Source organism: Balaenoptera physalus (assembly GCF_965194825.1).
Source record: "Balaenoptera physalus genome assembly, chromosome: 7".
NCBI lineage: Eukaryota > Metazoa > Chordata > Mammalia > Artiodactyla > Balaenopteridae > Balaenoptera > Balaenoptera physalus.
This window is the reverse complement of record NC_138886.1, coordinates 118,502,719-118,517,246: the sequence shown is the minus strand read 5'-3', so window position 1 is coordinate 118,517,246 and position 14,528 is coordinate 118,502,719. Positions and strand designations below refer to the sequence as shown.

General features: G+C 35.8%; 1 protein-coding gene across 4 annotated transcripts in view; it reads left to right on the top strand.

Annotated features, from left to right (window-relative positions):
• The window catches only part of GALNTL6 (polypeptide N-acetylgalactosaminyltransferase like 6), a 1,158,938-nt gene that overhangs the window by 460,076 nt on the left and 684,334 nt on the right, over positions 1–14,528 (top strand). For all 4 annotated transcript variants that reach the window (XM_082468905.1, XM_082468902.1, XM_082468903.1 and 1 more), the window contains exon 3: positions 10,221–10,359. In XM_082468905.1, coding sequence (XP_082325031.1) covers positions 10,221–10,359 — 139 coding nt within the window. The remainder of the gene's footprint in view (positions 1–10,220; positions 10,360–14,528) is intronic.

The window sequence follows — 14,528 nt, the reverse complement described above, 5'->3', positions numbered from 1 at the left end:
GTTGACTATTATTTTGTTAATCAGACTTTTATTTATTGCAAAGAATAAATTTATTGAAAAGAGTCTACCCCCCAAATCTTATCTTCACTTAGTGTTTTCTTTGCTAATCTTTCTTTCTTTTGCTACTTTTCGTTCTAATTTGCCTCTTAACCAGTGGCCTCTTTATTTTCTTTAGATTTTTTTCCCACTCTCTTTGATGGTTTTGATCTCAGCTTCTTCTCTGTATGCTTCAAATGACATGGGGGATGCTTTGTGATTGTGTTGCCTTACTTTTTTAGAAGGGGTAAAAATGTCCAAGCCATGACACTCTGACACTCTGTGATTTTTACACAAAGAAAGATGCTAACAGACCACATCAGACAGATTTAACAGTAATGTTCCATTAAAAAAATGGTGGTGTGCTGAATTGGGCGATTGGGATTGACATGTATACACTGATGTGTGTAAAATTGATGCCTAATAAGAAACTACAGTATAAAAAAACAAACAAAACAACTAATACTAAACTTTCATTGGGTTATTTGTATGGAAATATGTTAATATAAATGTTTTAGACATTACATGAAATTTCTAGAAATCTTAAAAAAAAAAAAAAAAAAAGTTGTCACTTCCTGGGGAATGCACTGCATGGGAATTAAATCAAGCACTTCCCCTTAAAAGAATGAGGGTGGAGAGGGAGAGATAGGAGGCAGAAATCCTATTGTGTGTAAATTACAGATACTTTTTGCATTTAAAAACGCTTTTTATCATTAGTCTTTAATGATTAAGAAAAGGTTAAATTTATATCTGTGTAAGTAGAACCCATACGCACCACTGATGAATCAAACTAAATACACTTTTTTTTAAACATCTTTATTGGAGTATGACTGCTTTACAATGTTGTGTTAGTTTCTGCTGTATAACAAAGTGAATCAGCTATACGTATACATATATCCCCATATCTCCTCCCTCTTGCGTCTCCCTCCCACCCTCCCTATCCCACCCCTCTAGGTGGTCACAAAACACCAAGCTGATCTCCCTGTGCTATGTGGCTGCTTCCCACTAGCTATCTATTTTACATTTGGATTAATCTCCAAAATTTACAAGCAGCTCATGCAGCTCAATTTCAAAAAAACAAACAACCCAATCCAAAAATGGGCAGAAGACCTAAATAGACATTTCTCCAAAGAAGATATACAGATTGCCAACAAACACATGAAAGGATGCTCAACATCACTAATCATTAGAGAAATGCAAATCAAAACTACAATGAGGTGTCACCGCACAGCAGTCAGAATGGCCATCATCAAAAAATCTACAATCAATAAATGCTGGAGAGAGTGTGGAGAAAAGGGAACCCTCTTGCACTGTTGGTGGGAATGTAAATTGATACAGCCACTATGGAGAACAGTATGGACGTTCCTTAAAAAACTAAAGATAGAATTACCATATGACCCAGCAATCCCACTACTGGGCATATACCCTGAGAAAACCATAATTCAAAAAGAGTCATGTACCACAGTGTTCATTGCAGCTCTATTTACAATAGTCAGGACATGGAAGCAACCTAAGTGTCCATCGACAGATGAATGGATGAAGGAGATGTGGCACATATATACAATGGAATACTACTCAGCCATAAAAATACACTTTTAAATGATTGGGAGGCAAAATATTTCTTAACATGATTTGCTCCTGCATTGTCTGCAGACAGTGAAGCTTTTTATGACAATTTGAAGAATAACTACACAATTAGGCAATAAAACCTTTCCCCGAGCCCACATGAAAGCTGTAAACTGATAGAACACTAAGATTTCTGTACAAATATGTCGATTTTAAACATAGAGAATCCTTAATTTCATTCACAACAAATTCTTACCAACAACATCAATTCATGTACATAGATTTATTCTATCTCCATGTTAAAGATCTGTGCTCAGAGTGAATATAAATATTTCTTGCTATTTAACTCCTTATAGGCTAAATCAAAACATATATAAGGTTTTTAATGTAAAAAATACCCATATCTCTAGATCTTAGACATATTAGACAAGTATTCTTTTAAAAAATGTTTTCATAATCAGACAGTGGAGATGTAATATTATTATCAGTAATGAATGGTTATTATTACTATAGATCACATTATTGTTTTTATGTAACCAAATTATAAACCAGGATAAACCAGGTTTATCCTGTAACCAAATGTGTATTAGTTTAATTTTCTTCAGCTATGTCCTCCTTCATTAATACTGTGGTGAGTATCCTAGGTATTTTGCATTTCCAAATACATGTTTAATTCAGCTCCTCATCGCATTACACAGAACACCCCAATCACAAGCACAGTGAGCCCCCCACCACTCCAGAGGAAGCAGTCCTGAGATTTCAATTTGGATTATGTTGTAGGCAAATAAATGATCAGTTCCTGGAGAACTGACAACTTAAAAACACTTCTTCCAATCCAAGATCATGATATATCACTCCAATTATTTAGTTATTCATTAACTTCTTTCAACAATGTTTCTTATATTTACAGTATGGAGAGCAGCCTTGTACATATTTTGTTAGGTTTATTCCTAAATAGTTGATATTTTCATGCTACTTGAAAAGCTATTTTAAAAATTTTATTTCAAATTTGTTGTTAGTACATAGAGTTGATTTTATATTGATCTTTATCAGTAAAAACCTTGACAAATTAGCATCAATTATCATAGTGTTTCAATTTTGTCAGTTTTTTGTACACATTCATGTAATTTAAAATAAATTTGTTTTGAGACTTCCCTGCAGTCCGGTGGCCTAGACTCCACGCTCCCAGTGCCCGGGTTCAATCCCTGGTCAGGGAACTAAGATCCTACATGCCACACAGCAAAAAAAAAAAAAAAAAAATTGTTTTTATTCTTCCTTTACAATCTTTACAGCTTTTGTTTCTTCTTCATGGCTTATTTCAGTTGATTGGCCCAGATAGATAGGATCAAGGTCATGGATTGAGTAGAAGTAGTAACACTTGATATCATTGTTGTGTTTCCATCCTCAGGGGGGAAAGTGTTCACTATTTCACCAATGATGTATAATGTTTGCCACATTTTTATTGTGGATACCCTTTGTCATATTTTTTAAAAATTCCCTTCTATTCCTAGGTTACTGAAAATTTCCATTATGGTTGAGTTTTAGCAAATGATTTTTTGTGACTATTGAGATAATAAGATGACCTATTCCTCAATGTGAGTTATATTGATTGATTTTGAATATTAAGTCAACATTGCATTTCTGGAATAAATCCCAATAGGGCATCGTATACTATCTTCTAAAATGTAGATTCATTTTGCTAATCTTCTATTGAGTTTTTTTTTTTTAATCTATACTCCTGAGAGATAGATCTGATATATTCCTTTCCTGTAATGCCCTTACCTGGTTTTGATATCAAGCTTATGCTGGTATCCTAAAAAGAATTTCTCTATTTTCTAAAATAGCTGTGTCAAGATGGTACTGTTTCTCACTTTGATGTTTGGAAAAATAAATCAGGAAATCCATGTGGGCCTGGATTTTTCAATTTTTTAAATATAATGCCCTCAAGATCTGTCCATGTTGTCGCTAATAGAAGGATTGCCTTCTTTCTCATGGGTGAAGGATAACCCGTTGTATCTGCTAAGCAAAATAAGTCAGGCAGAGAAAGGCAAGTACTCTATGGTATCACTTATATATGGATCTAAAAATGCTTAGCTCATAGAAACAAAGTGGAGTGGTGATTACCACAGGCTGGGGGCTGAGGGAAATGGGGAGATGTTGGTCAAAGGGCAGAAACATTGTAAGATGAATAAGTTCTGGGATCTTTTGTTACATAAATAGTGCATTTTATTATTATTTTTATGTTTTTCCTTTGTTAGGTTTTGTGTTACACATTCTTGTGTGGTTTTCAGCTGTTCAACCTAGAGATTCCCGTACAGATTATTGACTTACTACACTTCCCTTTAATTAGGACTTTTACCACTTTCAGAGTAATGCAAAACCAACAATTTACTACCTTTCCAGCCATGCCTCTCACTCCAGCCATACCAAACCATAGATGGAATTCCCAATCACACTTTATACTCTCCTCTCTGAACTATGCCTGTGACACTTCTGCCTGCTTACCCGATGACTTCCCTACATCTCCTGGAAGGTCCCATATCATTGAGAGGCATTCTCTGTCCTCCTCCTGTGTTAATGAATTAAGTGCGTTCATTTATTTCCCCACTTATTCATCTCACAGGAACTCTGGGGGGCAAGCCATGTGGTCAGTACTGTGCTAAGACTTCCTGACCCATCGATAGCAAGACCGCATCCCTCAAGGACCGCATAGCTTATCACATTTCTGTGTTAATCACAATGGTCTGATTTTACTTTTTTCTCTTAAACATGATATCAAAGGTAATAACTCTGATGTTCATCATTTAATTCCCAGGCCCTGGCTCAGAGTAGGTGCTTAATATGTGGTTTTGAATAAATAAATTAGTATATTTGTTTCCATTAGGTAACAAATCCAGTTGTATCAGTTCCTTATTCGTATGTGGCTCATAAAATTTCTGAGTTATCTACGTGGCAGGCACTCTTCTAGGTTCTGGGGATATTATGGGGCACAGAAGAAAGCCCCTGCTTTCATGAAGCTTCTATCCTAATGCAGAGATTGTTGATTAACAGGTAAAAACATAAATGTAGAATAGCAAGCACTATATAGTAAAAATAAAAGCAGATTTGGGAAATAGAGAGGGTGTGGAGTGCTGTGAATGCTGGTTTAAGATGGATTGATTATGAAAAATCTCTCCAAGACAATTATGTTTGAGCAAAGGCCTGACTGTAGAGATTCTTCAGTGTTACAATTGCTTATCTTCAAGAACCTTCAGGAAAAATGTTAAAACGGGGATTTCCTTATGTTACTCTTATACTCAGTTATTTCTAAGGAGAAGTTTAGATACCTTAAGTTGTCTGTCACTGGAATTTTTTTTCCTCTGACAAAAACCTACTTTATCTCTCAATATACCATTTCATGAGATCTTGATCTACTGAGATAGTTTTATTAATTATTTTTTAAATAGCATGTTTCAAAAGTCTTATCTGTACAAGTTCATTCACCTCAGTTTTTTCTTATGCAGTGTCCCCAGCCCCAGACCTTTGAAATCAAACTTGAACTCTCCTTCAAGTTTGAGTTGAAAACTCACTTTTTCTAGTGGGAGTTTCTAAGCCATACAGAGTTCCTCAGTTTGCCACAGTCTTGAAACTCTTGCAGGATTTATTGTGCAGTTCATTCTCATCCACAAATACTCCATTTCCTTTTTTTTTTTTTTTTAAATTGGGAGTACAGTTGCTTTACAATGTTGTGTTACTTTCTGCTGTACAGCAAAGTGAATTAGCCATACATATACGTATATCCCTTCCTCTTTGGATTTCCTTCCCATTTAGGTCAGCACAGAGCCTTGAGTAGAGTTCCCTGTGCTATACAGTAGGTTCTCATTAGTTATCTGTTTTATACATAGTAGTGTATATGTGTCAATCCCAGTCTCCCAATTCCTCCCAACCCCCTTCCCCCCTTGGTGTGCATACATTTGTTCTCCATGTCTGTGCCTCTGTTTCTGCTTTGCAAATAGGTTCATCTGTGCCATTTTTCTAGATTCCACAGATCCATTTCCTTTCATAACAACCTTTTTATAGGGTTGTCATGTCTTAGTCTATCTGGGCTGCTATAATAAAGTACCTGGGTGGCCTATAAACAGCAGAAATCTTCTTCCTTACAGTTCTGGAGCTTGGCAAGTCCAAGATCAAGGCACCAGCAAATTCAGTGTCTGGTGAGGCCCACTTCCTGGTTCATAGACCAGAAGACGTGTCTCCTCACTGTGTCCTCACTTGGTGGGAGGGGCAAGGGTCTCTGAGGTCCCTTCTGTAAGGGCACTAATCCCATTTCTGAGTCCTCATCCCTCATGGCCTAACCACCTCCCAAAGTCCCCACCTCCATATGCTCTCCCATTGGGAGTTAGGATTCAATATGCGTTTTTCAGGGACACAAATGTTGTCTATAGCACCCCGTGTCTTCCTAATCAGAATATATTTCTAGCTTTTTCAGGCCTGGGGTCATACCATACACATTTTCACTTCTCCTACCCAGAGGTGCATATTGTAGATAAACCTTAAAAAAATGATAGTCATACCAATCTATGAGACAGACAGACTAAATAAAATGTCACTTAAGCTGGAGGATAAATGCCAGGTGCGCTATGAGAAATTTAACGGGATCTCTATGTTAACTTCTACTCTGTGCCTTGAATAACATAGCATCAGAGACATACTTGGAAGACTTAGAAACTTTCTGCTTAATACCTGTACATTTATATATAGCATTTAACTTTTATATTTTTATTCTTTAAAATACCTCACTTTTATACCTTTTATACTATTTTAAACACAGCAGATAGTGCACTATTTTTTAATTTAAAATAAAGGAATCTGAATTTACAGTGATAACAGTAAGGTACGTTAGAGTTTTTTTTAAGATAAATAGGTAAATCTGTAAACTAATAAATTAAAGACCTTTGAATAATGTCATTTTTCAACATATGCTTTTTTTTTTTAAATTTTACACTTTATTTATTTATTTATTTATTTTTGGCTGTGTTGGGTCTTAGTTTCTGTGTGTGGGCTTTCTCTAGTTGCGGCAAGCGGGGGCCACTCTTCATCGCGGTGCGCGGGCCTCTCACTGTCGCGGCCTCTCTTGTTGCGGAGCACACGCTCCAGACGCGCAGTCTCAGTAGTTGTGGCTCACGGGCCTAGCTGCTCCGTGGCATGTGGGATCTTCCCAGACTAGGGCACGAACCCGTGTCCCCTGCATTGGCAGGCAGACTCTCAACCACTGTGCCACCAGGGAAGCCCCAACATATGCTTTTTGATTGGAGCTGTTTGCTTTGTTTTGTTGTTTTACAAAAGAAATGTCAAACCACATGAGGTGTCATAGACCCTGAGGATCTGCATATTAACACTTAAGATGAGTTGACAGCATTTGCAGTAAAAACTGCTGACTGTGCATAAGAACAGAAAATTTTAAAACTTTTCCTCACAACTGCCGTGAAGAAGTCTCTAGAAAGCCCTCACTGGTGACTCACAAACTTTGCTTTAAAGCTCTAAAGAGTCACTCATTCATTGGAAAAACCTTGCCTCCTGAGATGTATCATCTGAAGACCACATTGTTATACAAAGAAAATGAATTTCCCCTTGACTGACAGACGTTTGAATGAATGTGTAGCTTTAAAATTTCGTATCTATAGTCTTAAAAGTGGCCGAATCTAAAAGTTCGCCATTAAAAATATCTACCAAAAAATTACAGAAAAGAAGCCTCAGGTGTGTGCATACATTTCACTTAGGGCATTTAAATTTAAAAATAAAAACTTGTTAATAAAAATTTGTTAAAGGAAGTGAAGAATATTATGCACTGTGATTTTTTTTTTATTGAATAGGATTTACGGAGTGGCCTATAAATCCAGTTAACACCAAAGAATATATAAGGTCAAAAGACCTTTTCTAGCTAATTTGGCCACTCATGAGAGAGAGACTTAGATCTTTTAAAAGTTTCCCCAGGTTAGGACATGGGTTCGAGCCCTGGTCCGGGAGGATCCCACGTGCCGTGGAGCAGCTGGGCCCGTGAGCCACAACTGCTGAGCCTGCGCTCTAGAGCCTGCAAGCCACAACTACTGAGCCCACGTGCCACAGCTACTGAAGCTTGCGTGCCTAGAGCCTGTGCTCCGCAACAAGAGAAGCCACCAAAATGAGAAGCCTGCACACCACAACGAAGAGTAGCCCCGCTCGCTACAACTAGAGAAAGCCCATGCACAGCAACGAAGACCCAATGCAGCCAAAAATAAATAAAATAAAATATATAAATTTATAAAAAAAAAAAAGTTTCCCCAGGTTAGATGGCTAATGGCTAATTGTGGCAATGTTTATTGAAAATACCAGTGTCTCTTTTGTTTACTTACGTGTAACATGGGTAAAACTATGTTTATTTTACAGTGTTGCATCAAAAAATATATATAAAATTTTTTAATATAGTACTTTGTACTTAGTGGGTGCTCAAGAATTAGCTGGTACACAAAGGAAATTTCTCACTGACTCATTTACTTACCATTTAGTTTGTAAAAGCAAGTGACATTTTCTCCTAAGAAATCAAAACAGAAAATCAGACGAGACTCAGTATTTTTTTTTTTGATGACAAAAGTGAAACACTTAAAAATGTTTGTTTCCCTTAAAATTGAAGAGATTTTTAGTCTGCTTCTTGAGCATGTAATTCCTTATCAGTCCCCAGCTGTTTGATCTTAACTGTTGGCTCTACTGAGGTTAATGCCACTGTGGCAGAAACTAGAAGCTTTAAAAAAAAAAAAGATGTTTTCACTTCTATTTGAGGTATTACTGAAATATATATATTATTTTTCAGATTCTTTTCCATTCTAGGTTATTGCAAGATACTGAGTATAGTTCCCTATGCAATACAGTAAATCCTTATTGCTTATCTATTTTATATACAGTAGTGTGTATATGTTAATCCCAAACTCCTAATTTATCTCTCCCCCACCCTCTTTCCCACGTTGGTAACCGTAAATTTGTTTTCTATGTCTGTGAGTCTGTTTCTGTTTTGTAAATAAGTTCATTTGTGTCATATTTTAGATTCCACATATAAGTGATATCATTTGATATTCATCTTTTTCTAACTTCATTTTGTATGATAACCTCGAGGGCCATCCATGTTGCTGCAAATGGCATTATTTCGTCCCTTTTTATGGCTGAGTAATATTCCATTGTATATATGTACCACATCTTCTTTATCCATTCATCTGTTGATGGACATTTAGGTTGCTTCCATGTCTTGGCTATTATAAACAGTGCTGCTAAGAACATCGGCATGCCTACCTTTATGAATTAGAGTTTACATCTTTTCTATATATATGCCCAGGAGTAGGATTGCTGGATCATATGGTAACTCTATTTTTACTTTTGTATGTGGCATTTTAAAGCAGGAAAGAAAATGACAAATTATTCATTAAATGTCATTCCTACAAAACCTAACTGTGTGTTTAAAAATAAATGTGATTCTTTTCTCACTTCTCACACCAGAACACATTCCAGATGGTTCAAAAACTTTAATGAATAAAACAAAACAAAATGTTAGTAAAACTCTGAATTCATGAATGAATTTTAAAAATAATAGTGGAGTAGGAAAGGGCTTACTTATAAATATAATGCATAATAAGAAACTATGAAAAAAAAAATCTGGATGGAAAAATCTTAGATTTATTTTGATCCACTTTAACAGTCTCTTTTAATTGGTGCAATTAGGCCATTGACATTCAAAGTGATTATTGATATAGTTTTGATTAATCTCTACCTTATTCATTACTGTTTTCTATTTGTCATCTATGTCATCCTTGTCCCATGTCTATCTTCTACTTTTTTTTTGTCTTTTTTGCTTTAAACTGAGGTGTTTATATGATTTCATTTTTCTCCACATCTTAGCATATCAGTTATGCTTTTTTTTTCTACTTTTTTTTAGTGGTTGCCCTAGAGTTTGCAATATGCATTTACAGCTAATCCAAGTCTATTTTTAAATAATACTATAGCACTTCACAGGTAGTGTGAGTACCTTAAAATAACAAAATGATCCTAAATAGTAATTCCTTCTTCCTATCTCATCTGTCATTGCTGGCATCCATTCCACTTTTTTATAAGCGTACATGAGTGTGTATACATATATATTATATATATAAAATTGCCAGACTACCTTTAGAGTGAGTAAATAGTTTTCACACATCCCCAGAAGCATTAGATACTATTTTGAAATTTACTGTGTAAATTGGGATGCAATGAAATAATATCAACTAGCAGAACTCAATGAAATGATGGCTTTTATACAGTTATGTTGGAGAAAATCAAATTATAAGGCAGTATGTATATTAGAATCTGTATACAAATGTTAGCAAACATGCACATAAACTCTTAGCAGTGGTTTTCTCTGAGAGATAAGATTATACTTTTTACTTCTGTGTTGCTTGCTTTTTATCATGAGTGTCTCTCTAAATAAAATAATATAATAAAATCTTGCTGCTAGAGCTTTCTTTGGAGCATAGTAACAGGCAACTAAAGAAACACACGCATTCATGTCTTACTATCGGTTCTAGAAGATGAAATGGTTTTTACACAGACAATAATCCGTTTTTCTCTTCTCCTGCTAGGGAAAGGTGAACATGGGAAACCTTACCCCCTCACTGAAGAGGACCACGATGACTCAGCTTACAGGGAAAATGGTTTCAATATTTTTGTCAGCAACAACATTGCTCTAGAGAGGTCCCTGCCAGATATCCGCCACGCAAAGTGAGTATCAGCTCACCTCTGTGCAGAGTGGTTTTTCTTTTTGTCTGTTTTGATTCATATGGTTGATGTACATCAAGGTGAGATACACAATGAAAAACTTTGCCCTATTAATTTTATAGAAGCTGTTTATACTCTATAATCATATATATTTTTTGTTTTTTGTTTTTTTATTGAAGTATAGTTGATTTACAATGTTGTGTTAGTTTCAGATGTACAGCAAAGTGGTTCAGTTTTACATGTTTGTGTATATATGTATATAATGTGTGTGTGTGTGTGTGTGTGTGTATTCTTTTTCAGATTCTTTTCCCTAAAGAAACTTAATGGCTACCAAAGGGGAAAGGTGGGGGGCGGATAAATTAGGAGTTTGGGATATATACTCTACTATATATAAAATAAGTAACCAACATAATCTTAAATACTTCTTATTTAAATTGAAATAACCTATAAAATTCCAAAAGAGTCACTGTCGACTCTCAAAAACTTAATATCCATTTTCATTATTGAGTTGGCGGTATGATCTCCATTTCAACCGAAATGCTTTCAGATGACATCTATAACTTTGCGTTTGGTCATGTACATTATGAAGCTCACGTTTTTCTCCGGTAGTTAGTGCTGTCAGAACTGTCTACATGTGCATGCCTTCGACCGACTGCCTTCTCACCTCGGCCATATCAGTGCCATTGTTGTTGCATTTTCTTAGAAAGTGCCTAACATGAGTGCATCCATAATCTAAAGGTAATGCTTGGTTGCTCAATTTCCCATCACTTAGGAATTGCTTGTGGCTTGTCAGTTGACAGTGGGCTCAGTTTTTACTGAATTGTAGCTAAATATTATAGTCTGAATGGAAACAAGGAGAATATTACCTGCAGTTGGCTGAAAGCCTTCTTCTCTCTGTCCACCGCTGTCTACTCCTAACATTGCTTAATGTACTTCTTTTTCTAGTCTGTTATGGTTTTCTTATTAGCATATGCTATGCCAAAAGTATGCCAAGAACATAGAATGTGGGCAGAATTCGAAGTTGTGGCGTTGTCATGCATATTTGATAAATCTATCCAGCTAATAGCGTATATTGACTTTTGCAGTTCATCTTCCTTTAGAATCATTGGTGTGAGAGAAAGAAAATCAGAGAAAATAAAGGGCATAAATGAAACGAGGACTAGAAATCTAAATTAAACCAGTAACGTACATTACGTAAATCTCCTTGTGCAAAAGTAATTAACCCATTAGGGAAAAACAAATCAGTGCATTGTGGTTTGGAGGACTATTTTTTAGTTGCCATATTGTGTCTTTATAAATTTGGTTTTAAAATATTAAAAAATTACTGGTTTGCCCCTTAGGTTTTATGTGAGTTTGCATTTCCCAGTAGTGTTAAGCAAAGAATTAATGTGAAGAAAAAATCCATTTTCCCCTAAGCTGAATGCTTTATATATTGGTCTAGGCCTTCTATCTAGCAAAATTATTCCCATGTCACCTGAAATTATCTACGGTAATTCCCACTGACCGAGAACGTTTCTAGTTATGAGAAATTTTAATACCTGATTGCACACCATCAAAGATGCATTGAATTGCATTGTTGGCATAATAAATATGCTCAGAGCATAATTTCCATCCACCCCACCCCGACATTGCTAATCTTTTCATGTGTATTCAAGTGGAAATATTTGCAGATGAAAACAGTGCAGAAAATCATGGAAGTCAAAAGAAGGCTGATGTTCCCATTCTCCACAGAGAGTATATTTTTAGTGTCACTACTACCTTTTGAGAAAAGATATTCTTAGGCAATAATGGAGAAGAAGATAGAAAAATGGAAAGAAAAACATTTTGAAAATTTTATCAGAGCTACTAAATTTATAGTATTGGAGGGTATTTTTCTAAATGTTAGGGAAGAAAAATATGGCTAAAACATGGTGTGTGACCATATTCTTACTTACTTCCTGAGGCTGGATATGTAATAGGACAGACGCTAGTAAAATGATACCAAGAAGAAAACTCAAACAAACACTCTTAACAGAAGATTGGAGAAGCATGCCAGCAGCATGTTAAGTGTGAGATCCCAGGAACGGTCGTTTACTTGGTTAGTCCAGTTTCTGACTCTCAGTAATGCAGGAAGCGAGATGAAATGATGCCTCTGATTTTGTCAGCGTGCCACCTGCAGGAAACCAGAAGCCAAAGAAAGTCTTACAGGGATCCCGCTGTTTAAAGTCCTAGGCTTTTGACCTTGGTTGTGCTTCCCAAAATGCAGGCACAGATAATTACAGGAGTATGTAACTCTGTCCTCGAAATTGTAAAAGCAGCTGGACACAGATTCCAGTGTTATCAGTTTAACGAGGCTGCAGGTAATTGACCATGGCTTGTTTATATTGACAATCTATGGAAGAGAATGCAAAATGTGCGTGACTTTTATAATCAAACGTAACAGTTCTAAGAAACTTTGCATTTGCCGTCAGCCAATTCCACCTACTGGCTCAGAGTGCCAGGAGAGAGGACTTTATTTTTCTTTGCTTTAGGATTTTGCAGTGGAACATATCCGGGAATACCGTCTTGCAATTTTCCTGAACTTGATCGTTATTCCAAAACACATCATCGTGGTTCTTACTACACTGCTCTACATGATAGATGACTCTCTGTGTATATGCCCATGCTCTTTACCTCTTCATATTCTCAGAAATGTTCATGGTTCTAGGTGCTTGGACATGCTTAGTGCACAGTTCAGTCCACGGTGAGGAATATTTAGAACATGAATTACTTCAGAAATCCCAATCCAGAGAGCACTTTTATTTGTCTCACTGCTTACTTCTTCACTAGCATAAAAACGAACAGCTTTCTGTTGGCTTTGTTATTTCATTGAGTCAGTAATAGATTCCCATTAAGTAGGAAGCATAGATAAAGGAAAGTCAGTTGGCATGTGTGCAGTAATTTCAATCTATACAGAACAAGATCATTTTTACTTATATCCTAATAATAAATTTTAGTCTTTTAACTTACATTTTGAATTTCTTGTGTTTTTTTTCAATTATTTTTAGCATCCCCTTATCTTGTAAATTACATTTTAGTTTTTCATGCCATCTATGCTTTGGTCTTGTCAAATTTTCTACCTTTTCTTCTGTAGTCATAGCCTGACACTTTTGGTTGACTTTTGTACTTTTTTGGAGACGTATCTATATGTTGATAGTTTAAATACTCACTGTTTTCTTCAGTTACTCCCTAATTATGTCTATATCCGTAGTACCTGGGCTCAATCTCAGAGCACCTGAGTTCAACCTGTCCTTAGAACATCTTATTTTTTCTGTTTTATCTAATGCAACGTCGATAAGAATTTTACTATGAGAGCTTCTGCATGACAAATGTCCAGTCACTGGATATCTGGCTGACCTGGTTAGTTTTTCCCCACCTGTATTTTGATTGTGCATTTTCTTTGTATTCAGTCACCCATTGGGATGTCACACCTTTGTATGCTGTAGAACATCTTATTTTGACTCTAAAACATGTATTTAGAGTACAAAATACATATAAAATAAGGGGAAAGAAAACCATGGAAGGATGACCTGCATAGAAAAGAAATTCTGATAAACGTATGCATGAATATATTGTTAACAAGGTAAAACTAAAGAACAGTTGAGCAAGTATTACTCCCTGGATATGAATACATGTATCAGCAGTTACCACAAGTACTCCCAAACCATGCTAGAATTCATGTGTGTAAGAAGAAATTACATTTATGAAAACAGGCAGTGTGTGAGATTAGGACACATAAGAGTCATGAATAATAGGAGAGTTGAGATCAGCTTTGCAGAGAGTTGAGATCAACTTTGCAGAGAATTCAGGTAAATGCATCATTGATGTAAGGTTCATTTTTTGCTCTTAGAAAAGAATCCAGATACCTGTTCATATGCATCCACATTAATTACGATGCACTTATAAGGTGACTGAGTAGCTGGGATATTTTTGAGTTAAAGTAGTTCTACTCTGAATTGTGGCTTTTCCTTTTCATTTAAATTTTCCTTTTGGTTTAACTTATATTCCCAAGATAAGGAAGTTTTAGCTTCATGCCTTGGCAACAAACAAGATATTGAATTTTAAGAGAAAATTCTGAGAGATCTCATCTCTTGAAAACATTTAGGAGAATTTTGACAACCTCTTGTCATGATAGCATTATGTGATTGCTTTCA